The following is a 26624-nucleotide window of genomic DNA, read 5'->3' as shown; positions in this document are numbered from 1 at the left end:
ATGAAAGGACTGGAGTGTGAACTACCAGCTGTTTTACTTGTTTTCGAGAAGTGGTTATGTAAATGGTGAAAAGTGAGGGGCATGTCGCAGCTTAAGCATAACTAAAAGTACATAGTGAATATAGATATTAGTTGTAATACAAATCCCGAGACTGTAGTAAATGTGCACTAACTCCCTTCATCACGTTGATGAATAGGAAATCAAATATTTAGAATGATGAAATTCACCCGTGTTTTTCTGCAACATTTCAGATACCATTCAAATGGAAGGATGCATTTGACAAGGGTGGATTCTTTAGTGGAACAGCCAGCTTAAGTAAGAAACATTTGGGGAACAACGTTCATAATACCCCTGCTATTTGGGAACTTCTGAGTGCACTTGAGTCATAGTGGACTGAGTGCACTTGCACATCTCAAGCATGCTTGACTTCAATCCTTCTATACTTGCTGAAGTGTCATGATTTGATAGCATTAAAAAAATTCTCCATTTTTTTTTTTCAAATCAAACCAAATGGGGATCGAAAGTGCCTGCATGACAGCGATAAACACTAATTCATCCATTAGACTATTCAATATCTTGTCATCCAGGAACATATTGGCAGATGGCAAAGCTTTCAATATTACAGTGTCTAGCACTTTCCTGATAAGTGCTGTACTTGTACACATTTACTATAATTTTCAAGCATCATTGTAGTTCAGTTGTTTCTGTTTGGCAATGTTTGTCACCACGTGCATATGGTGTCTCAGTTATTACGCACCCAAAATAAGAGTGGGGCCTCCTATGCTGATGAAACAAGCAGATCTTTTTTGTTCTCCTGAATATTGCTCCCCCCTCCCCCATTTTTTTGTAATATTTGTGTCTGCTCACTTTTCCCAAAATGCTGCTATGACTATACACAATTTTAACAATAGAAATTTTGTTCTTTGTTGTATTCGCTTCCGACGCTTCGTATCCAATTGTCTAGAAGATAGTGGCTGCTCTGTTATTAACTGCATTCTTTCTGACATGCATTTCTTTTCTTCTTTCTATACCCTGTAAATGGCTCTTGATGATGATATGCATATTTTTAACGCGACAGCGTGAAGGGCTCCGTGTCGCAGAAAATTCGGCATCGTTCGTGGCGGAAAAAATCATCCGCAACCACCCCGACCGCGCAGGCCCTCCGCGTGGTGCAATCTGTGAGTGCAGGAGAAAATCATTCCGAACCAGGCCCTTCCTTGTGGTGCAGGCTTTTGGTGAGCTAAAATAGAATTTCTCACAGTGAAATCTGTCAGAAAAATGGTAAAGTACAACTTAAGCACAACCTACAGACATGGTGGCATCGAACTGTTATTTGAATGTACGAAAAAACATAACTCTGACACAAACGTCTTTTGCCAACATTTCTACCATAAAAACACCGGCTCACTCGGGTAGCCTACTTGCGAAAATCTTATCCAGATGGCGCTGGCATCCTCGGCAGGTCAAAAAAGCGTATTAGACATGCGCACTCGTCGAGGCAATAGCAAACAATAAAAAAAAAGTACAAAAGGTCTTAGGGCCTTCATATTTTAATTTAAGACAACTTATGTTGCCCCTGGAGAAACGTCTTCCCAGCAATGCATTTCTGTTTAAAAGTGAAGCCGACTTTAAGGGGATCGGTGTAAGCTTCGTCTTTGTAAGCTGGCTTTACCACATTCTGTGTTGCAGTGAATGAAGCCTGCTTGCTGAGTGCGAACAATGCAATGTGAACGAGTCCCGATAACGCTATCGCGTTCTACTCTTAAAGGGCGAAGCTTTAGCGTCCTCCCATTTTTTTTATCAGCAAGCTGAATAAACATTTAGTATTTTTGTTTGTTGATTCGTTTGTGATAATCCACTTTTAATTATTATACTTGCAATGAATATGCCGACATAGATAAGTTTTAGAGCACATTCGAAAACATAGATTACAATTGTATGTGGCATGCTGTTTTTTATGAGGCTTTTTTTCTGTGTTTAAAAAAAAGGCAGTGAAATACAAAAAAGAAAAGAAGTGACTGGGCTTCTCTCTTGTGTACCGCAACACTGCTACTCTCAAACACGCTGCAAAAGAATTAAATGTGCTCCATGCCTGACCCGGCAGTTGCATTACTTTGACAAGGTGTTCTAACACCTTGATATGGGCATGAAATGAGCCTCACGTCTGAGCTCTCAACCATTTATGACAGCAGTAAGCAGACTGTGAAAGTGGAGTTTTAGAAAATGGCAGCGTAAGCTTTCAATTTGCTGTGTGAGGCCCATTGAAAACTTGGGCATGAATGTAGCAGTCAATGCGGGAGAAATTCAACGTCATATTTATGACTGAAATGGTCCATTACGTGGACTGAATTAATTCATTCGCTGCAGTGTTTGATAGCAGCACTGCTGCGGCATGCATGTGACTAACCAGGTCGGCACTTTTTATCTCTTGTTTAAACACTGAAAAAAAGAGCCACACGAGAGAGAAAGCGTGCTGCAAAGAGTTGAAATTGCCGTTTTCGAGCATGTTTGAAAACCTAGTGTTTATTTATCTGCCATAATTATAATAACTAAGGAGTCATTGCAAACTAATTATGAACAATAAAAATACTGAATGCTTCAATTTGAACTGACTCAACATACAGTTGGTTTCACCCGCATAGAAGGCCTTACTCTTTTTTAAAACATTGCGCATGATAGCTGGGACACCCTGTGTATTAGTATATAAACTTGGGTTCAGGCTTCATACACCTTTCATTTCTTACTCCTGAAACAGCACCACCACAACCATTCATTCTGTGCATCCCTTATAAATGATTATGTGCAATAAAAAGAAACAATGGGTGGTCAAAACGCATTGTGCTGACTATACATTATCAGTTAGCAAGTAAGTTGTCATGTAAATGTCGCCTAAACTTGCTGGTGTCCCTCTATGTGAACAATTTAGGCACCAGAAAACTTGTATAAAATATTGTGTGTACGAAGTTGCGGAAAAAAAAAAAAAGTCTTTGTCTTAAGATATAATGCTCAGTTCATTAAAAAGGAAAATGCTCATCTACAATGATGTACCATGCCATAACTGTCTTGTCAACGCCTAGTCCAGTATTCCTGCATAGGTCTATGTTTCCCTGTACTATTTATAAGAAATGTGTGTGTGTGTGGGGGGGGGGGGGGGCAGGGGTGCTGCAGTTGTTTCAGAGCACTTGTTTCAGTTTGGTGTCTCATGATATGTTTGTTTTCTTTTCTCTGGATCACCAGCACTCTCTTCTCTTAGCTATGAAAAGCTTTGCATCCTGTTCAACATTGCTGCAATGCAATCCCAGATCGCGGCGGGAATGGGTGCTGACATCAGTGATGACGAAGGACTAAAGACTTGTGCAAAGTACTTTCAAGTAAGTGCCTCATTGGTTTTGTGTTTTTCAGTCACTGGGGGTGTTACCAAGGGCCCCCAATTGCACATCACTTTTTAAAGACAAAAACAATGTTCTCAATTACGTTTGCATTGAATTTAAGTTCATTACTTCGGTTACAAGGTGCTCGTTGTCCCCATGCTGGGAACACCACAGTCTAGTACAACCTGGCAAACTGCAAAACACACACCCAAGATAACAAATTATGGAAGACAAAATCTGAAATTTCAATGCATAGAAATTCTCAATAGAGTGAATACTTTGTTAGAATTTGACTGACAGTAAAGCATCTTTAAGAACTGACTGACTGAATTAGAGAATGTACATAGTTAAATCTGAACATAACAACATCAGTAAAATTGGCACTTCGTTATATTGAAATTTCATTATATTGAAAATCGGCCTTTTATGCCAAATGTACGGTGTGCCCCATCCCTCCCTTGTGGCTACATCACTGAATGTAAGGAATCAAATACAATTATGGGCAAGGTTAACCTAATGTACTTTTGGTTGTTTTTGAACCAAGGTCTACGTATATTTGAGTGCATTGGTGTCTTTGGTGCCATGTCATGATTTGCATAGTTACATCCCTACACTGGTGTTGGGGGGTTGCCTAAGGTTAAGCTGCAGGTAACAGTAGAGATGTTTTGTTGCTCAAGGTTCATGGTTGAGGCAAGAGGAGGCAAATTTAAAACCTGTCCATTGGCTGCAAGTATATAACACACAGCGCAAGAACGATGTTGCCCTGCAGCAGTGGCTCATTGGCCATGGTCGTCTGCTGCTGAACACAAGGTTTCGGGTTTGATAGTATTGAGGTACTCGTAAACTTGAAGCGCAAAGGAAAAACAGGGATGACAGGATGGATGTGGGCAGGCACTAGAGAGGAGAGAGGAAAGGCAGGGAGATGGACAAGTGCTAACTTCCAACGAAACTTTAGTGCTCCCTGTTTTCTTTTGCGCTTCAAGTTTACTAGTTATAGAATACCAACTAGCCCGTTCTCAAGTTTTGCATATTTTGAAGAGGGTGGAATGCAACACTGCTCATGTGCTGACATTTCAATCTGCATAAAGAGCACCAGGAGGTCAAGATATCGGTACTTCACACAAAGGAGCCAAGGTGATTTGTATGAATTGAGAGCATTGTGTTTTAATCAATTTTCCTTTACGATACTCGCCACAGTTGCTGTGGCATGAAGCTGCTGTTGAGCATGAAGTCGCGGGTTCAATTTCTGATGGTGACAGCCACATTTTGAAGGAGGCAGAATTACAAACCCTCCTGTACCAAACTTTCGGAGCAAGCACATTAAAGAATCCCAGGTTCCCAACATTAATTTAGAGCCCTCCACTACAACTTCTCTGATGGCTCTTTGTTGCCTTGAAATGTTGAATCCAATTAATCAATCAATATTTTCCTCTGTGATTTGTTTTGCAGCAAGCCAGTGGAATTTTCCAGCAGATGAAGCACTCTGCACCCAATGTGCATCATGACCTAACGCCTGACCTTGAAGCTGACACAGTGTCTGCCCTGCAAGCATTGATGTTGGCCCAAGCACAGGAGAGTTTTTTTCGCAAGGCAAGTGCCGGTATGTGTCCTGCTGCAGCACTTTTCTCTTGACATTTCTTCCCTAGAAATTCCTTTATTCTTATTCCTTTTGTTTTGCTCGTACAGGGGAGAGGCCAAGGAGAGAATAGCCAAGTTGAAGTCCTAAACCTTGAAATGTTGCATTCCTAGCATGGGGTGGGGGTGGGAGTGTCGTAGTGATCACATCTTCCTTGTGCTTTCATTAAAGCGCCCCTAAACCATCTCTGAGATTTTGAAGTTATTTTAAGTAAGCCCACGGCAGTGTACTGAATACCTAAGTATAGACCACTTATAACGTAACCGCTTATAGTGCAGGACCGGATATAGTGCGGTCTTTTCAGATTCCCGTTAAGTTTCCCATAGCACTCCATGTATACACGTATCGCTTATAGTGCAGTTGTGGTAAACGAAATACCGGTTACAGTGTGGCTGCCTGGGAGTACGGAAGTCAGCGGAGACGGCGAGCGCTCCCCTCAAACGGGCGCCCCAAGGAGTGCTCGAGGAAGAAAGAGAGATGAAGTGGAGGAGAAGGGCATGTGGTGCGAACGAACAGCCAGTGAGGCTGAAACCAGAATCTTGAGTGCGAGTCGTGAAATATCACGGCGCGCATAGCGAGCGAGGGCCACGAAACTGCCAACGTCGGCCAACGCTCGCTTCACGATAACGGCAGTAAACGAAACTTCGGGGAGCGGGCGGCGCCGGCACGGCGAAGGGCGCACGCGGAGACCGTGGAATGTGAGGGAGGAAGGCGGCAGGGAAGCAGATTTCGCCTCGGCAACTCCGCCGCTTCGGTGGCTCCCCTCGCCCTCCCTCGTAATTCCTTCACTTTCGACTGTCACCGTGCGCGCTCGCCGCTGTGCAGGTGCCACCGCTCCAGCCGGCCCGGCGCCAGCTCCCCGAAGTTTCGTTTTCTGCTGTTATCGGGAAGCGGGCGTTTGCCGGCGTGGGGGGGCAGTTTCGTTGGCCGGCCTAGAACAGCGCCATTGCTTCCCTCTGTGCCGTAGCCGCGGCGTGCAAGGTCAACACGTGACTAGAAAGTAGAGGAAGCATAAAGGAGAAAGAAGGGTTCACTGCCATTTTCTACGCGTGGCTACGGTAGCGTGGCTGAGACGTCAGCACATACACGCATGTTCTGGCGCAACACAGAATCGGCAACCTTGCCATTTGAGAGAGGGTGAAATGTCCGCCGCATTTTTTTTTTTTTTTTGCGTGCGACATTGAAAGTTCTTTCCTAAGCTTTTACTCTATGGCGGTGCCGGAGCAATGCTGATCGGAGGCGCCGCCACGTGATTTGGTTCGAATTAACGAGGTTCGACTGTAAATTGAATGCAAATGTTCTAGCCGCATTCCTCGACTGTCGCATACGCGTGGCGGCTTGGTGCACATGTTTTGCATATGTGCAAGCATTGAAAATTGTTGCTTTGGTTATAGTGCGGTACCGCTTATAGTGCGGATATCCGCGACTTACGTTATAAGCGGTCTACACTGTATAACAATCATCTTTAGTGAACATGGCATGGATATGTGCTGCTGTAAAGCGACAAATTAAAAAAGCAATCCTGTGCTCCTCTCCAGGCTTTTCCAGTCTCTTTTGTATTCGCACTTTGTGACGCGAGCAGGCTCCTACGTGTTGTGTCACCAAGGTAGAAGCGGTCAATTGGCCACTCGATCGGAGACGATAGCACCAGTGTGCCAAGAAAGGAGCGGGGGCCTCGCCCATTGGGCGCCACAGATCCTTCTGTGAAGCTTCTAGTCTATCTCTTTTATTGATTTCTTTATCTGAAAAGTACTGCCACACCAAGTGCCAGGCTTTAGGCAGGAGTGGGTGATACATAACACTAACAGTAAGCAATAAGATATACATAGAGGATATGTTTAGGGGTGGTCAGTGGAGGAGCGTTTGTTCTGGTGCGCCCCGTAACTTTCACTGTACTTCATGGAGTGGGTGAGAATGTGTGGCAAGGAGAAAAAGTGACTGTGGAAGGGTAGAAAAAGTCAGCGAGAAACCACAGCAGCTGTGCAACCATTCATCAGACGTCTGTAACTTTTCTATTACGACGTCATTCAAGAAAATTCTTGCGGCTGTATGTTCGTTGTAAACTGGAACACAGCAGCCACTACATAACAAATTTTCAAGCTCAGAGTATTTTAAGGGGTTCTTTAAAGGAGAACTGTCAGAAAATTCTTTGGGCTCTGTTTTTTGCATTTAATCAGTAGCTATTGACCCAGTAGACATGTTAAAGAAACTTCTGTTCCAGCACTCAACACTTGTTATGTGCTTGTATCACACGATCAGTCTCGGTTTTGAATTCAAAGGGTAGTTCGTGCCCAATGATGTAAGAAGAATGCTTGTAAACAGTGATCATCACTTGAGCATGCAGACCTGTGATGCACGCTAGTGCATCGTCTACCATGCCATCTGTGCTCCTGTTTCGTCTGCTAGTTTGGTGGGAAACCTGTGTATTGCTACTCCATCGTAATGCTTTTTTGCGCAGAAGTTCACTACACAGTATTATCCCGGCATTAGAGAGTTATAGCCATGTTTTAGTGTGTCCAGAAACTTCTTGCTGTTTGCGGTTTGCTGGGTAACCGGAGAGGTGTACGGCAGTAATGGCAGAAACAACGCTGGTAGCAACATCTGCTCATGCAGTATCTAACCAGAGAGTGCGTAAAACTAATACTGCAACTTACATTTGCTACCTAACTTCTGGTGTACAGCGTTGGCAGAAACATAATCGTTAATTTACATACTTTTATAATTCCCTTCAACATTAACATTGACGAAAAAAAAAAAGATTTGAATGCATTATAGTTAGAGAAATCTTTGCAAGATGTTACCACCAGCTTTGCTACTGCTGGCCATGGCACCTGGTAATCCCTATAAGGCAAGAAGACGCACATACGCTTCTTGTGCGGTCAGTGCAAAACACCCAATGCAAACGGTGCTGAAACATCTTCCAAACCGCCAGACTAGCCAATGACGTTGCACGTCACTGAAATCAATCGGCAAAACTTGTGAGGCAACATTGCTTACAAATAGCACCTACGCTGATGACTGCATCGATAGATGCTGCACTCTCCGGTTTGTCGCTCGCATGAACTTCAAAATTACATTACAATGTGTTCTAAGTTTCATTTGCTATTGATATTTTACAGATGATACCTATGAGCTCGCAGCAGTGGAATCTACCAGTTGAATTTCGAGTTAAAATTTTTGTTTCAGTACCTCTTTAAATAAATTTAGGCCAATGCAGACACTACTGTATAGATTTCATGTTGCATCAATGTTTGCACACATATGTCTAAGTGGTAGCATAACTGTAGTAGATTTTCTTTGAAATTTTTCAACTTAATGTCCTCTGCTACAAGATTCATATAACTTTCTCTTGCTGAAGGAAGGCATGAGTTGATATTTCCTGCTGTCATCTCCAGTAACGATATGCAGTGTAGCTGCTGCTGTTGGCCTAGCTCATTTCTTTACAGATGAGGTTCTTAACATTTAGCTTTCGTAGATTTCATTGTGGTTTGTGTTCTTTGCAGATAAAATGAAAGACATGATCATAGCAAAAGTAGCATCACAATGTGAAGAGCTGTATGGTGATGCAGCAAAGCAAATGGGAAGAGATTCTCTCAAGAGCATTTGGGACAGGGTGAGCCATCTGCTTATCTACTTCTTTCTGTATAAGATATCTTATGAGCAATGCAAATTCTGCATACAGTCGATCATGGATATATCCAACTCTGATATATCAAATTATTGTCTATATCGAACAGTTTTTACATCCCTCAGAAAATCCTATGCAAAAGTATAGCGATGTACTACACATACATCAAACTCCCGTTGGCTGCCACATTCAATATATCGAACACTGCAGTGTGTCCTGCCCCTGCAAGTGTACTCTCCTAATGTAAACTTAACTAACGTAACTTTTTGCGGCGTCAGAAATATTTAATGCCGACAAATTTAAAATGGCACTGTTTTAGCAGACGCTGCCAAACAAGAGATTGAATCTCAATGGCAGTACATGTCATGGAGGAAAAATGAGTTGGGTACTCTGTTTTGCTTGCTACGCATATGGATAGCTCGATCATGCAAAACTGAGGCCATTTGTCATCGGCACAAGCAAATCGCCACTCTGCTTCAAGAAAATCCAGTCAGAAACGTGTTCCACAAGCAAGCCTGGCTGACACACTGTTTTCACTGAATAGCGCCGGCCATGGGATGCCAAACTGGAGACGTTGTGCCGCCGGGTTTCTATTGTAGACAAGGGCTTTCCGTGAACAGCATATTAGGATTACGTGAGCGGCCAGAATGAGTCCGACCCCAACCTCCACTGAGACGAATCTTTACATACAGTTTGAATTTAACGAAACGACCGCGCACCACATCGCCATTTTGCAGAAAGACCATTGAGGCAGTGGTGCACAAGACTCATGGCTGCGCTATTCGCGGGTTTGCGCTGAAGGTGTTTCATTCGTGCTCGCATGGTTACGCATGTTTGGGAATGGACTTGGATGTTCTTTTAGCTGAGAGGCACTTTCGATACTAACAACGTGGCTGTAGTATCGGCAGCCACCGATGCATGGGTTGGAGGGGAAGGACCGAAAATGAAGGGACGTACCGACTGCAAGGCGTTGGAGCACTGAGCAGCACGCAAGAAGAGACTCACTGACTTTTCAGGGCGATCGAGAAGTGAGGACAACTGGTTCAAACCAGAAGTCTGTACGAAAACCCAGCATAACAATCCACCTGGCTTGTTGCCCACATATGATGATCGGTCGTTTAAACGACGTATTGTTGGTATTGTAACGGGCACACGGCCAAGCTTGTTTATGTGTGATTCGCTATACAGTTGTGCTGATGGTGGCACTGTGCGTATCCATACAGGCTAGTTTGCTTCCTTTTTCTGACCATTTCTGCCTTTTCTTGTATAAGAATGCACTTCAAGCACTTTGACATGCGCGAGGCACACCGCAGTCTCGCGTCTTGGCGACGTGGATTTTTACGGCTGGTGTTGTGATTAGTGTATCGAAGACCATTCCGCAGTGCTAGCAACTTGCAGCATTTGTGAGCAAGAAATACACCAACTTTTATGCGTTCGACATGGCCTTGGAGAAGCAAATCAATGGCTTCCAGCTTCTCACCATCTTGGGTGATTGTCCAAGACGTGCAGAGATCTCAGATAAGCTTCAGATAGGCATACTTTATAGTTATGAATATATCAAACTATTTAGCAATCCCTTTCGAGTTCGATATATCGAGGATCGACTGTACTAGTACATATTCGCTCCTTTGTACTTTGTTGCAGAATAATTGTTTATACTTCACAATTGCTTCTGATACTTGACAGCTTTATGAAAGAAAAAATTGCCATCCACTTAACTGTAGCCTGAAACTACAAAGGAAACTGGAAACGGGTATTTAAGAAGGAAAGCTTCACTGTTGAAGAAAAATTTATCCTGGTCCCGGGATCGAAACCAGGCCTTTCCGGTACAGTCACTCTGCCATCCAATATCACCAGGAGGCTCACAGAATGTAGAGCAAGCTTGAATTAATTGTCAACTTAAAGCACAGTCATAACAGTAGACCAACAGAGGATGCCTTAGGCCAGAGCCCAATGTTGGTGCCATCTTTAGGCACCCCTTGCTCAACCACCATTGAACATTTCCCCAGTCTTATAATTTATGGGGCATGATTTTTTTTTCCTTTTTTTAAGATGAGGGTATTTATTTGCTCTGGCCTGCAAAATCCTAACACTAAGTCCTTCTTTCTTTAGTTTTTTTTTCTTTCCTAATATACTTGAATTTGGGGCTTGTGGCTAAGCTTGAATGCATTTGCTGTCCTTCTCCTGCAAGGAATGGCTTCCGATAGTGGTCAGCAAGCAGGCAGCATTCGGCGCCATAGCACAGTACCACCAGGCGCTGTTGTGCCACGCAAACAAGAACGTTGGCGAGGAGTTGGCGAGGCTGCAGCATGCCATGGAGCTGATGAGGACCGCCGAAACCCAGGCAGGGCCGTCATTTTCGTTCCGCGACGAGGTCAAGAAGATCTCTCTCTTGTATGAGGATGTCAAGAAGGACAATGACTTCATCTACCACGCCCGCGTGCCTGACATCAGGAGCCTGTCGCCCATTGGTAAAGCCGTGCTAGCCAAGCCTCTGCCGGTCCCTGAGAAGTTCAGCACTTCCGGCCAAGGTGTGTTGGTTGGTCTTATGGCAATTGCTGGTCCTTAATTTATAACATGGGCTCATCTTAAAAGATGAAACATAAGGTTCATTCGACTGTTTCTTGCCGTGCTCCAACTCGGTTTGCAGCGATGCGGAACCCTCTCGAGATTGGAGGCAAAGAAAGCCTGTCCCAGCTGAATGTTCAGCTGCTCCCAGAGCAGTCGTAGTAGCCAGGTGATCGGGATTTTGTTGGACCTGGGATGTGCTCCCAGGTCGAGGGTGACAGCGGCTATGAACACTCCGAGCTGGAACGCGACGCTCTGTATGAACCAGGCTAATATGTTCCGAGCAGTCGGTTTCGACCAGCCAAATGTAAACTACCCCAAAAGAGTGCTCTAGAGTGTTTGAAAGCGACTACTCAAATGTGCCAATAATTTGGGGAGATCTGTTCAGCTTTCACCAGCTACAAATCGTAGGCAATGAACAGCTGTCAATGTTGGTTTGTGCACCTCCTTGAAATCTTTGAAAACCCTTGAATTTTGAAAAGGAGATTCTGGGGCCCTTAAAGCTTCTTGAAATAAAATTTTCTCCTTGAATTCCTAGAAAACTTGGGATTGAGGGCAACTTTTCAACATTCAAAGGAACAAATTCCACATAGGTGCTATGCCATAGACACTGTGTATTGGAAAACGTTGCTAGAGATTTTATTTTGAGTGCGATGCTAAATGATTGTAATGTAGCGCCTCTGCAGCCACCTACCACAGGCTTGTTTAAATCGCCAATGGAGATAGAAAAAGTGCGATCAAATGACCAGGCTGTGCCACCATTTTGTTGTTTTGCTAGTTTACAGCACAGCCATCATGGCTCCATTTTTGAGCCCTAGGCTCTAGAAATGCCTGGCGCAAAGTAAGTTTCAGATATATGGTTTCAACACGACGAGTATCCTTGGCTGAAGATGAAGACTATACTAACCTTCATGCCTGAAGGCGATTGATGTCATTACAAGGCGAAAGTAAACTTGGAAAAGTGACCTGAAGAGCTTGAAGTGTGTGTCCTACTCAACAGGTGCTTAGCTGCAAGAAATTTCAGCTAGGAAGAAGGGAGATTTCACTATTTTTCAGTGTATGCGTACGAATAGGGTTTGTTCTCCCTCCTTGAATTTTTAGTCATGTTTTGTACGAACCCTGTTGCTGGTTTACCCTGTGCACTGTGCTGCGGAAGACTGAGGGCTGTGCTGCCTTTTTTATTTACCTTCATTAGCATTTTCCTGTTCGTGGGAAAATAGGCAGTTTTGAGGTAGTCTAGTAAACTATTTCTTTACTGCTACGCTACAGCAAATGCCTGATATTAAAATGTATGGTATCAATTTGTAGAAGGAGGAATGTGCTTTCTAATGGTTTTATTTTCAAGCAAACATTTATTACCAATTCTTCGAAAAAGTTTAATATAAAATTTGTAATGAGAACAAGAAAACTCAGTATAGTTTTTCTTCGTTCTTCCACCGCCGGGTTCTTCTTTCTTGCTGTTTTGGTTTGTCTTCGTAGTCGTTGTCGGCTTTCCTTAAGCCGCTGCACTGTTCTCGAGCTTCGGTATTCGGGACTCAAAATCGTGCATGTCAGTAATTCGAACTGAATTTAATTGCAGAAGACAGAGGTTACACTGCGAGTATATAATAAACAAGGAAAGCGAGTACACATTAATGATTGCGGCTGAGCAACGGCCTCGGGGCAGTCCGTCGCCCCGATCGGGCACTTGGGAGATCGGTCCGTTGTCTCTCAAGTCTCAGACCACACTGCCTGCTCAGCCGCGCACATTCTCACCCCCAGCCCCAGGACCACGTGTCCGGGCTCCATAACTCACACCGGCGGTGGGCGCCACTCGTACCTACCGAGCTGCCCATGCCATCTCGCTCCCGACCCAAACACTCCCGAAAAACTCCCTTCTCCAGATGCCTCTAGCGGCGCGCCGTGCGATTTATGGTGCTCGCAAGACCCAGTGCGCGAGAATCCCTGTCGCTCCCTTTTTCGCCAAAACGCGTCCGACCACCGCCGCTTTGCAGGCACTCTCGGGAAGCGACTCAGGTGCGAGCAAGCAGCACAACATCGCAAGGCAACAAATCCACAAATACAGAGAAACTCCCAGAGAAGACGAGCAACCACGCATTCCAACTAAGCAAGAAGACTGCATACATGAGTACATTCACAACGACCTACAACATACATACATTCACAACGACCTTACAAACTCCATAAAAAAAAAATTTTGCTTAGCTTGCACTGGAGGCGCAATGCTAAAGGGACAGCGGAGCTGATGGGCACCTAGCTAGTCCTGGCTTTTGGGCTAAACAGACTTGGACAAGAGGCTGTAGCCTGAACAGATCATAGTGCTTCAAGTTCTACTTTGCTGTGCCACCTGTCACCGACTGTGATTGTGTACCTGTGCTCCTTTCTTTGTTTATCTCTACTTTGCTGTCACTTTACCTCCCCCTCCTCTCTCTCCCCAGTGTAGGGTAGCAAACCGGATCTTCCCATCTGGTTAACCTCCCTGCCTTTCCCCTTTCTTCGGTCTCTTTCTCTCTCTTGTTTTGACGAGGCTATGCACTACAAAGTCATCCCCAGCATTTTCCGGAATTTAGTGATTATTTGTCCACTAGCTATTGATTGGCTATCACAAGGTATTGGCCACATATTTTGGCTAGGCTAAGCACTACCAAGTCATCCCCAGCATTTCCCGGAATTTATTGATTATTGATTGATTGTCATTAGCGTCACCTTTTTTGGATAATGTAGTGGTGGCGCTGGCGTCGCCCACTCTTGAAGCAAGTTGACGTGCTCCAGCCTGTGATGGGTGTGTACATGCGCGTGTGCGAGCTCTGCCGCACATTTGTGACTGTACTCGTTTATTTTTTTGGGGTGACTACGTTTCACTGTCGAACAATGTTATTGCTCCGCGCAGGACGCATGTATCGGAAGTTTCTTGAATGTTATCGATAGTTCTATCCGCTGTCTGTTGTTACCGAACCTTGCGTAATCTGATTGCATGTATGCGCGACACGAATTGTGTAGTACTTTCTGGAAGACGTACTGGCACCAGCACTTACTCTGGAACCTTCGATGATTCGTGCGTAGAGAAGAGTCAAGTATAAAAGCCGATGCGCTTGACCCGCTGTTCAGATTTTCAACTGTGTTCGCCGCTATGTTGTGCTTTGAGTGTAGCCGGTTTTTCTGGGCACAGGTTCGCCACTGAAGAGTTAGTTTTGCCATTCACAGTTTTGCTGCTGTGTTCTCGACCGTCACTACCACATGACAACACAGTTATTGCAATACTGCTCACACACTCCGCTGTGCTCATTAGAATGTGTTTTGTACCAGAAAATTTATAATTAAGCAGGCTATAACATGAATAACAGGCATTGATCGCTCCAATAGTGACGTTTGATCCAATTTCCAAGCAGCAGATTAATAATACGGTTTTCTAGAATAAGGTTAGTTGCGCTTCACCAATCATCTTACAATCATTTTGCACGTCATAAAAAAAAAACGATTATGCTAGGTGCTCGCCCGCTGCAGATTAATTGGAGCCAGGACAGTAATGTAGTTCAGTTGCGATTAAACATTAATTTCGACGTTCCTTTCGTGGAAACTCGCCGTTTCTGTAAATGCACCAACAAGCAGCCGCCTGCAAGGACGGACGACGCTTTCAAGAGGGGTCGACTACAACACCGCTGCTACTTTTCTACACGAAAAGGCCCTCTCCATGGCCGCTGGTCACGCCACTCAAAATATTCTAGTACACTCTAACCAAAGAGTTCTGACTTCGGTCGACTTGTCTATGGATTGGATCGAGACGTAAAGTTACAGGTTGCCAACATAATGCTAAAAATTGTGGGATTTAGAATATTTGTTATCAAATGGTAAATTTTGCTGATATTCGAATGTAATGCAAGGGTCGAGTTTGAGCAACGAAAGTCATAAAAAAAAAAGAAACCACGCATTATAATTGAATAAGTACGGAAATTTTTAAATCATTTAATCTACCTTCCTTGGAAGCAGTGCAGGTTCGTGCCGCGTGCTTATTGAGGCGGTCTGTGCCCGTTTTTGTGCAAGCCTGAGGGTCACTGTCTATGTTCTTATTTTTTCGATTATACGACGGTTTTGTGTGGTCTCCTCAAAGTCATATAATTGGGGTTCCACTTAATTGCTAGCGTTGCCCTTACGATTTCGTATGGTAGCTCCCCCAAGTACAGCTGTGGTGTGATGGTGGTGTCACAAGAGTTGAAAATGACTGTACAGTCACCAATTGATAATTCAAACAGCGGTAATTTGGACGTGCTAAATTATTCGAACAGATTTGCGGCGCCGCCACTGGCCCATTAAACTTAACATGTACTATAGTTTATCTGCAGGGACAGCATGATAATGGTTGAGATACGGATGACCAGGTCTCAGGCAAGCGTATGTACGCGCAGCAATGCATTGACAAACTTGGGCCACTTTCTCGGACAGTCATTTTCTAAGATAATTTTACATCACTAGCACCGGACGCATCGGCGAGCAGCATCTCTGGCGCTGTGATAAGCATTCCTGGCACCGTGCCCAAAATGCCATTGCGTCTGGTGCTAGTCACGCAAAATCTCAGGAAAGAGAAAGTATCCCCGAAAGTGATCATCTAAGAACGTAGCACAGCTTTTTGGGCCTCTTGTATAATAACGTCTATTTTCTGACGAGTCCAATATTTCGGACTTTTAGGCTGTCCCCATTAGTCTGAATTATCGGTCGGTGGCTGTATCTAAAAATATGCTTTTGTTAACTTGGTTCAATTCCTTTTCCACAGATCTTTTTGGTGCCTTGCTGCCAGTGTCTGTCAGTCAGGCCATGCAAAAGTTTGAAGTTCGGAAGACTGAGATTGTGAATGGGGAGATTGCCCGGCTAAGGCAGCAGACTCAGTACTTGAACGGGTATGTCCTGGGCCAATGTTTTGCTGTCCTTTCCTTGCTTTGAGTGCCTCATGTTATGCTGTTACTAGAGGAATCAAGCATTAGTGTTAAGCTGCTAGGACCATCACATTCAAATAAGATAATCACTTTGACGATGTTTCAGTAATGTGGCATCCACCTTCTGAATGATTGTGGCTTGGCTGAAGTAATCAAGAAAAATTTAGCAGTCCTTACAACTTATGCAGATGCAGTTGAATCTGGTAGATATGTTTCTGGTTCAAATGATTTTCTGGCTTCCTGGTGGGGAAACATTACAACTGTATTCACCATTTGGGTTGTAAAATTTAGATAGATTGTACATTTCTGAAAATAGTAGTACATTCGTTCTTTTTTTTTTTTTTTTTGTTCTTTAGAACATGTCAACTGGTTCTAGTGCATTTCATTCTGCCTGCAAGCTGAGTGATTGGAAAGCCTGCAAGTCGCATGTGAATGCTGAGATAATGGTTGGTGGTGCAGAGTACTGTGGAGATTTACAAAATACAAAAAAAAATATTCTTGTAGAAACAGTAGAAAAATAGATTTGTTTAAACATGGAATGAATGACTCACTAGCCAGTTCATGTAACCAGTAAGGGCCTATATTTTGTGTGTGTGTGTGTGTGTGTGTGTGTGTGTGTGTGTGTGTGTGTGTGTGTGTGTGTGTGAGAGAGAGAGAGAGTTTGTGAGTGCGTGTGAATTCACAGATGCACAGGCTTGCACCTGCATGAACTCTTTCCACTATCGGGAACTGCACTTCTGACTGCCTCATGTGCACAGGGTACTAGCGTCTCTCAACCTGCCGGCTGCCTTGGAAGACACGACAGGCACAAGCCTTCCCCCCAGCATTCGGGAAAAGGCAGAGGCCGTCAGGGCCAAAGGTGGCATTCAGGCCATTCGGAAGCTGATCAGTGACCTCCCTGTGCTGCTCGAGAGGAATCGCGAAATTCTCAATGAGGTAAGCATGCCTGCCTGGAGGCTTCCTTGCTGCTGCACTGTCCACTCATTCATTCATTCATTTGTTAATTTTGCTCTAGCAAGAGGGGCATACTTCCAGTACATAGGGTAAAGAAGAAAACAAGTTTACGTAACACTGCAAACAGGCTCGTGAAAAATAGCACGTCGAACTATGCACTAATGTAAGAAAGTAGAACGATTGTTATCAGCTACGACATTCAACTCAGCAGGAAAGAACATGCTCAAGCAAAACTAGATATTGAATCTCGTACAGTCGACGCTCGTTACAACGGACCGCGATAATCGAGCAAAAGTGGTCCATTATACTTGAAGTTCGTTCTTTCCAAAATTAGGGTCGCAGTATGTTGTTAAATGGCAAAACTTCACATATACCACAGTCTAACCTGTAAGTGAACGAAAAACGATCACATCGAAATTAAAATAACTATAAACAGGTTTACGCGGTACAACTATGTGTCATGATGTCTTCTTAACCGCTGTTTTCCGGATGCTGGTTGCTGACAAATGGCTGTTTCCCTGTACTAGAACATATATGCACTCACACAATGGCAAGATTAACAGCTGGCACAGCCGGCACAACAGCAGGGAGCCAGCCAGCCAGTGCTGTCGGGTAAACTCCCAGTCCTAGTGCGTTACCGCCGCTGATGACACGAACAAGGGCTACAGTTTGTTCTTAACACAAAACAGAGGCCAGTAGTATAAACAGATGTTTTAGCTTTATCTTTTGCCACGAGTGGCAACCACTCTAGCGCGAACGAGAGCCGCAGCATGAGGCAATTTCTACTCGGAGGCCGCGTCTGGCCGCCACTGCACTGCATGCAAGATGGCTCGACCGCGTCAGGCGCCTCGCAGTCTGGACGCCGCAAATAGCAACAACAAATTTATGCCATGAGAAATAAAGTGTTTTCAAAACAGTGCATTTTGTTATTGTCGGCGGTTTTGGAAGCACCGTATGTGATGGTTTTGCTTTGAAGTTGGTTAGGCCTAGCAGCACCCTCTTCCTCTGCACTGAGCCGACAGCGGTGGGCGGCAGTGATCCACTTATGTGGTTTACGCAAAAATATTCTGTCAGCGGGGCATTGCACGGCACGCCGTTGCGAGAAGCTTGCTGCTAGTGTATTTGTTCCTTAAGAAAAAGTGCATTTTCACAAATTCCGCAAGCATCTGGAAATAGTTGCATCACTGCGTCAAAGTATGTTGTATTTAAGCAAAGTGCTTTGTATTTATGTCACCTTGTCTGTTGTAGCCGATAGTCTGTTGTAGCCATGTCCGTTAAAGTGTAATTGGTCGCTCTGATAATACAGGTAGACCAAACTAAGTGAGAAGAATAGTCTGTTATATCTGAAAGTATGTTGCATGCGGATCCGTTATAACGGGCGTTGACTGTATAACAAGTTTAGTGTATTGAAGCTAATGTTCGTTTGTGCGTCATTAATATTTCTACTTTAAATGATCAAATATGGAAAGGAGTTTGATTTTTCAGTAGTACAAGGAAAGAAGCTGTTCCTAAATGCTGTAGTTTTAGCTAAGAGAGGCTGAACAACACGTTTAGGTGTGTGCCCATGTCCTTAGGTGATAATTGTTGTGTGAATAAGAGAGCCAGGCATAAATGTCTTCTGGAACTCTGTGCAGTTTAAGGGGAAAAAATGCTCATTAAGTGGTACTGCATTGGCACTGAGCTATAGATGTTTTCTCAGCACTGCCTGTTTTTCTATAGGGTGAGCGGCTGCTGAAGGAAGAAGAAGAGTCTGACCAACAGCTGCGGGCACAGTTTCGGGAGCGATGGACACGCAGTTCCTCAGAGAAACTCAACGAACCCCTGCGAAACAGCCTGGCCAAGTACAAGGAGATCATGCGTGTAGCTACCGAGGCGGACAAGACAGTCCAGGAGAAATTCCAGAAGCACCAGCGGCACATCGAGCTCCTGAGTGCATCAGATGTAAGTGGCTTGTTGGCAAGTGTCTCGGGGCATGCTTTTCTGAAAAAGCAGGGCCATTGTTTAGGAAAGTTAGAATATGTTGCACCATTTATTCATTGGCCAGCATTGAGGCACGTAACACTAACGACGGTAATGGGCATAATGAGAGAGTCTCTGTGGCGATGGCCAATCATGGATGATACTTACAACCAGTGTTGGGAGATTTTTTTAAATCGTGCTGTTAAAATGAGATAAAAAAAGTCACTACGTGTTTGCTAAAGTTTACTACTAAGTCGCTAAAATTGTTGCTAAAATTGTCGAGTGAATTTTAAATACCATAGTAATTTTTGAACACTGTAATATAAGCTAATGTGATGTAAATAATTTACCTATACGTTTCATGTTTGTCTAGCATCCATGCAGGTGACCGAGATTGACCAGCAGCACCTAGAGGGCTTTTACCATGCTAATATATTTACATAACGGATGACAACAGCTTAAAATCTGCATTTATCTTCAGATTCTAAGGTTACAAATACGGCACGATTTAAAAGAACATAAGTACCTGATTTTCCTAGCACAAAAAGGCACTTGGTCTATGACGCGTATCAAAAACTCACAGCTATCATCCATCGTTGCGACGACCAGTGGTGCCCACGTTCTACATTATTCCTTAAATTTGCTAGTTACTAGAACTAAATTTTGTGGCATGGGCTTGGCGGCATGTTAACACAGTGATGTCAATCATGTGACCTTTATGCAGATCAAGTACTACGCATTTGCTCTTGATCCACCTGAAAGCCACCATGAAGTACTGATAGTTCTGAAAGCCATTAAAAATGGATGCGATGCATTCAGATTCGGGTGAATGAGATCAGCCTCTCTGATATCTACACCTTTCTATTCAGCAGATCTGTCCTATTCACCTGCTCCGGTTTTAAATCTGACCATAAAAGTTTTTGCAATAGGCTAGGGTAAATTAAATTTTTGCTGTGCATGCGAACGTCCATCATTCGAATGCATTTAGTGATACTGCGGAACCTGCAGCATTTAGACTTGGTATTCAAATTGTGGGGATGTGCGACTCTCGCGCGTCTCCTGTAATCCGGCTTCACTGCGTGGCTAAGTGCTGGCGGCGGTCGTGGTGGTTGCGGCGCATTGTGAGAGATGGCGCGAGTGTTGCGATGCTAACGCCACCGAATGGCAGGGTGACTTGGGAGAAAAAGGTCAAAGGCGCTTCCTCCTTGGCTTGGGATCGGGGACCAACACGCACGAACGCTTCGCGCGTGCGCCGGCCCGCTTCGCGGGACCGTCTCGCGAGGCTAAGAGCAGGACACCGGTATGGACGAACACGGATCGTTCGAACGCACCACCATTAGTGTGACCGTACACGTGAACGACTAGGCGATGGTGTCATAGCATGGGGCGAACATATTCGCTCGCTATCCGGTCGCGGTGAGTCGGACTTCCTTGATTTGTCGCGCGCCCATGTGAATGTTCTATTGATAGTAATTCGGCTAACGTGTATTAGTGTATGAAAGGTGCAATAAATGCCCTTGTGTTTGTTTGCACTACTCTGTTGTCGTTCCTTTGTCCCAAGAGCTTATGTGATACCCCACAAAATCAGAGAATAAAAAACAACTCAATTTTGTGAGTTTTGAAGTCTTTGATTACCACTGTGCTTTGAATCAAAAGCACAATGTCAAGACTACCAATATGAAGGCAACTGTTTCTTCATCTTGGTCATGGAGCCTATGCTTCGTACAGCGAGTTTCGGCCACTTACATCTAGCTTTTGAACAATGGAGTGCATTCCAGAAGACCATTTTTGAAGGAGCTTTCCTAACTCTGAAGTGCTCAACTGTCGCCAATTGTTCAGTCGTGTCACTAAAATTAGCGGTCGGTAAATCGGAAACATTTGTCGCTAAACAGACTAGAAAGTTGCTAAATCTAGCGACAAAATCTCCAAAATGGCAACACTGTTTACAATATGATATTCGATAGTGGCTTCAGGTTCTCTTCTTGAAGCTCCGGGCCATCATTGGCCCCTGTGCCAAAAAACACGACTTATCATCATCATCTCTTCTTAAAGCTGTTCATTTGCCTTCCAAGTCGCATTCCTCAGAATCTTGCAATTTATGAAATATTCATCCCTGGACCAGGACGAATGAAGACAAATTTATCTTTTGAATGCGAAGCTTTGTTTTTGAGGAACCAGTATGGATTTCCTTTGTAGCTTGTAGCATAATCAACCCATGCCAACCCTCGTTTGCACCAAAGTCTGCTTAGATCCAGCACACATGTTGGAATCTGTGAGCGAAGCTTTCGTGAAGCATTTAATGCTGCAAAACATTTCATCTTCTGCTCTGCGTTTTGCAGCACAGTGATTATGTGCCTGCCTGACAAGACAGAAAGATGTCGAAACTGCCGCAATGCGACCAACGTAACTGCGGATTGCACTGCCTCTGGGATCAGCCCATTTTACTCGGCGTGATACTGACCAAGAAGATGCGCCATATCTTAGTGAAGGCACAGCAAGCTTTGCTTTAATAAAGGAATTATGCTCCTGAAGGCGTATACAGTGGAATCTTGTTGATACGATTCTGCATAATCCATTTTTTTCTTATATGCGATTATTTTCGGATAATACGATTTTTGGGTGATAAGTTTTATTTTCAGGTTCCCATGAAGATCGCATCAACGAGATTCCACTGTATTTATTGCAGTGCACACAATTAGGTTAAGTTTGTTGTTTCGCTGCGCAATTCACGGGCACATCTGTAGCTGTAGTACAGGTTAGCCGATTCATTATACGAGTGCTGTCCTGTGTGTGAGCTGTCCAGCAAGACAGTAGCTGCAGCCACAATCGGCATAGTCTGCGAGAGTTGGGAAAGAAATCTTCACTGTAAAATAAATCATTCATCAACATGTTGGCAAGTGTGATTTACAGTCTTTTTTTCCCGCATGCAGGCTGAGCTCCAGAACGGCATTCCTTCAGGAAACCCAACAGCGTCGAACTCCCCCTGCGTTCAGCGTTTGAGGCAGCTCATGGAGGAAGTGGAGACCATCAAGGCAGAACGCGAAGCCATCGAGTCGGATCTCAAGAGCTCCACTCTTGACATGAGTGAGATTTTTTTATACGTCAGAATTTCTTTTCTTTTTGTGCTGTTTCAAATTGCAGTGTCCTTGGCATCTTTGTGTTATTGCAATTGGCTCAGGCATTTTTTTAATATACTTTACTTACTAGCATAGTCAACAGATCTTTTTCCTAAATAGAGTGCAATCCTGGTAATTTGAAATACCCTAGTTTAAGTTGATGAATAATTCAAACTGATTGGTTGGCCCCACAGAATCACATGTATTTGAATTGGGCAAAACTCCCATGAATTCAATTTTTCTTTAATGCACATCGCACCTGATCCGAAAGCACAAGTTCAGCGCGTCGCTAGCCATCATAATAATGTGTACCGCGGAAATTGAGCCTTATGGCCTTGCTTGATACATTAGGCACAAAGTACCTGCACACACAAAGTACCTCCGTGGAATACAGGTAAAGTGCCACATGAGCGGCAATTTAGCATACTGTCATCACATGCCGTGCTTCAGCGGATAAGCAAAACAATGATGCAGTAAAGAATTAGGCTTTTAAAACGTTCACAACCGTATGACCAATGCTAAATGCTATGGCATCATCTGATAGGCACATAGTCCATGGGGCACACCATTGCGATTAAGCTTCTCTTCGCAATCCCAGCTCAAATTAGCCGCATTCACTAAGTGATACATAATATTCGAGACAGCACTTTCAAAAATGCATGGTGATACAGTACATTCGCAGACCGATAATTCAGACAGTTTGTGGAAATTTCACGTACCTTACAGTACGCCGCTCAAGAAATTTGACTCCATCCCACTCTGCCTACACGACCATGTGTTAGTTCGACCACTAAATTGATCGAGCCCAAGTATTTTGATACATCGCCAGCGCCTCTTCGAAACCAAAAGTAACGGTCTGTCTAGGCACTTAGGCAATCGAGCCGTAGACTACTACTGCCAAACCATGGCACAAGCCAGTCCAAGCCGTTAAGTTTTGTGAAGGAGTGGAGTACTGCATTTGTGTGTGGTTTGTCATGCGAGTTCCGCGCATCCAGGTGTGTTCTTTTACATAATAAATTATGGTAAACGGTTTCAAGCAAGTTGTTTGACTGCAATTAGAAATTTTTATCGGTCAGTCATCAAGCAGCTTCAAGCAGCACTAACTCCACCCTCGGTGCCTCTATTGAAGAGGGCGGTGATAAGCGAGGGTACTGCTGGACAGTGACTGTTGCGAGGAATCCCGCAATCGTACGGCCATCGGAGAGTGCAGTTTGCCTCTGTTGAAGTTGCAGGGGATGGAGATTAATGCATTTGGAGACCATACTTTCGTCCGTGGTAATGACACCCATGACAGTGGTCAAAATAAAAATTGGATCAGGTCGCATGCAAGTATACGTGCATCAAAGCGTCGGCCAGCGTGTCTGGCTGCTTGTGGAATAAAAATTTATTTTCTGGTGAATATTATACACTAAAAACCCGATAATTTGAAATCTTTTAATTCGAAGTTCCATTTGTGAATTTTCGGTCAAAACCCCAGTGCCTGTATGTCAGTCTGACGTCACAGATGTCGGCGTACTTCCTCATATTTAGGCTATTGTGGTGCAGTAAAGGTTCTTAAAACTTGCCAACTTCATTGTCTGGCTCTATTACAATACCATTTGGTCCATCTATACTGTATTGACAAAAAAAAAACTAAAGCCAGTTCCAAGAAGTGTAATCTGTCGAAACAGCGAGGCTGTGGTTGTCTTTGTTTTGGTAGACTCTTGGTGTTTTGCTGTGGTTGTCTTCGTTTTGGTAGACTGTTTCTTGGTGTTTTGCTGTGGTTGTCTTCGTTTTGGATTATTAATTTGGTAGACGCGAAGGAAGGACTCTGATCGGCCTCCTTTTCTCGAAGCTCGGGGTTAGCTCAACGTCGTCACATCCACTCTCGTGCCAGCTCCCGCTGCCGCTCGCGCCGGGAGGCTTCCAGCTTCCGAAAGGGCGCGCCGCACAGAAACACCTTCTCTTATACCCATCACCTCACCTCCTCCCCCATCATGCCCTCTCATTGGTCGCCTCCTCCCCCAGTGCGCCTCTCCTCCTCTGCTGGTCACGTTACCTGCCCTCCCCCCGGCACGGCTCATCCTCTCCTGGTCACGTGATCTGCGTAACACTGCCGTACGGCGAAGGGTCGACTAAGAACAGCTTCGCTGTTAATTTATGCCCAAGCAGACACTGTCAATATCCATAACGTCATGGCGAGCTGGTGCGGGAACTTCAAGGCAATGTTGCTACCCATCTTTTCTTGCTTACCAAGCTTGTTGCTGCGTTGAGAGTGGCATTCTTTGTATTGTACGAGGGTGATTTACTAAGAGAGCTGAAACAGTTCCTCTCTTGAGAAATACAGTTAAACCTGGATATAACGAAATTGACAAATTCCCGAAAAACTTTGTTATAAAGAGGATTTCGGTACATGCAGGTTCGGCACGAAAATTCGAAAAAGAAACTCTTACTGTATTTACTCCGTTCTAACGCGCCCTCAATTGTAACGCGCACCCGTTTTCTGTTTATGTCAAAGCACTCATCCTTGGAATGTCACACCAGGTACCGGATGCGTGGACGCGTGTCGTTTCGCACTAGCGCGAGGCATTGAAAACAAAGAGCGAGCGTCACGATGGCGTCGTAGCGTCGTATAGTGTTACAGTAGAACCCTGCTGTTACGTTCCGGGGGGCTGCGTTTTCCCGGCTGTTACGTCGTTTTCGGCCGGTCCCAGCACAGCTCCCATAGAACCCAATGCATTGGTAAGCCCGCTGTTGCGTCGCAACTGCGGGACCATTCCCGCATCGTACGTTGCGAACTGCCACCCCGTGTCGGCCCGAGCGGCCATTTTGACTTTTCATGTCGCTTGGCTTGGTGGCTTGACGATGGCATTGGCCGCCGAAAGTGCCGGGGGCGAGAACTATGACGTATTTTCGGTTTCCGCCAGCAAAAGTATGGCCCTTGAGATCCGTAATTGCTATGTAAAGATGGTGTCATGACGCATTGTGGCCGTAAATTGGTTTTGGCTCATTGATATTCCGTATAAAGTCCAAGGGCGATAACGCAGTCGCTGCGCGCTGTATGCTGTATGTGCGAGTGAAAACGTGCGAGGGGAGCCGATGACCGCGTCTAAATCTCGCGCGCGCAAGAAAAGCAGGGAGGAAGCGCGCCTTCTTCCGTTGCGCTCGAGGCACCGGCGAGGGAGCGAGGGGGGAGGGATAGCGGGGCGGCGTCGTACTGTACTCTGGCATCAACTGCGTACTGCGCGGCGGCACGCGGTCCTACGCGCCGTATCTTGAAAGCGATCTGCGTTGGGGCAGAGCCTAGTAGTGTAGGTGTGTCGGCGGCTCGTAGCTTTGTGCGTGCTGTGTGTTTTCGGCGCTCAGTTTGCGTTGAAGCGATAGACAACAGCACGAAGGTCACTTCGCTCGCTTCTCCAGCGGCGCTTCCACACGTGACAACGCGTGTCCACGCTCATCGAGTGATGTGTCACAGCGTGTACCAGCTAGCGCTTCGGCAACATCAACTGGAAAAGGAGAGGGCCGGCTTGGCGGGCTAGGCCAGCTGCAGCAAGCGGCAGGATCAGGTGTGAATGAAGGGAGGGGGAAAGGTCACGCCCGCGGCGGCAAGATCGCCGGGTCGAGGGATGCAGGCCCGCCTCGCACATGCATGCACACACACGTGCGATCGCTTCGCATTCCGTCGCGGCGGAAAAGGTGCTTCCGGTTGTTGCTCGCACAAAAATGACAAAATTTGGGGCGAAATCTAAGGTTGTCGGAGGGGAAAATTCGTTATATCGAGGGGGGTCTCCTGCTGCCACTTCGTTACATAGAGGTCTCAAATACATCTACTTCTATGGAGTAACGGCGGGGAATAGAAAAACTTCGTTATATCCAGGAATTCGTTATATGGAGGTTCGTTATAAGCAGGTTTAACTGTAAAATTGAGAAATAAAATTGTAGCCCTAAAGGCGCAATTACATGCACGCAATTTTTAAGCGACGGTGACAAGCGACGGTGATGAGGGGCAGGTTTTGGTGTTGCAGAGAGTGATCCGTTGCTTTCGCTTGTCGTGTTGCCGGATTTTGGCCAGCCAGAAAATTTTTATTGTCACCTGGAAGTCCACGCGGTGACTTCCGCCTGGGGACAGCGTGATTCCGCAACAATATGGCAGCAACCACTCCACTCTGTTCCGCATGCTTCGATCTGAACTTGTTTTTGCAACTTGCTTTTTGCCATGACAACAAATAATAAATAGCAAAATCAGCCATCGCTTCGTTTCATCTCAAGGTCAGGACAAAGTATCGGCACTCTCTTGTCGTAATTATTGAGATCGGTTGTTTGTTTTGACGCAGTTAGGTTTTCAGACGCCACCAAGAGCCGCGATTAAGTTTTGCTCACCAGATTGCGCCATGGCATTTCAAACTGGTGGCATGGGACAGATTTCCACTGGGGATGATAGCATATTAAAGTTAGATCTAATGCACCTTGGTTAAAACGTTGACC

General features: G+C 44.9%; 1 protein-coding gene across 1 annotated transcript in view; it reads left to right on the top strand.

Moving 5' to 3' along the window:
- Positions 1-26624, top strand: part of LOC119455563 (programmed cell death 6-interacting protein) — a 46730-nt gene that overhangs the window by 1093 nt on the left and 19013 nt on the right. Inside the window, exons 3-11 of the mRNA XM_037716964.2 lie at positions 252-315; positions 3238-3371; positions 4821-4971; positions 8511-8620; positions 10827-11166; positions 15972-16095; positions 16890-17067; positions 18805-19026; positions 21975-22128. Of these exons, the coding sequence (XP_037572892.1) occupies positions 252-315; positions 3238-3371; positions 4821-4971; positions 8511-8620; positions 10827-11166; positions 15972-16095; positions 16890-17067; positions 18805-19026; positions 21975-22128 (1477 nt within the window). The remainder of the gene's footprint in view (positions 1-251; positions 316-3237; positions 3372-4820; positions 4972-8510; positions 8621-10826; positions 11167-15971; positions 16096-16889; positions 17068-18804; positions 19027-21974; positions 22129-26624) is intronic.

Source organism: Dermacentor silvarum, chromosome 6 (genome assembly GCF_013339745.2).
Source record: "Dermacentor silvarum isolate Dsil-2018 chromosome 6, BIME_Dsil_1.4, whole genome shotgun sequence".
Lineage (NCBI taxonomy): Eukaryota > Metazoa > Arthropoda > Arachnida > Ixodida > Ixodidae > Dermacentor > Dermacentor silvarum.
The sequence above is the reverse complement of the archived record's forward strand: the minus strand, read 5'-3'. Positions and strand labels throughout refer to the sequence as shown.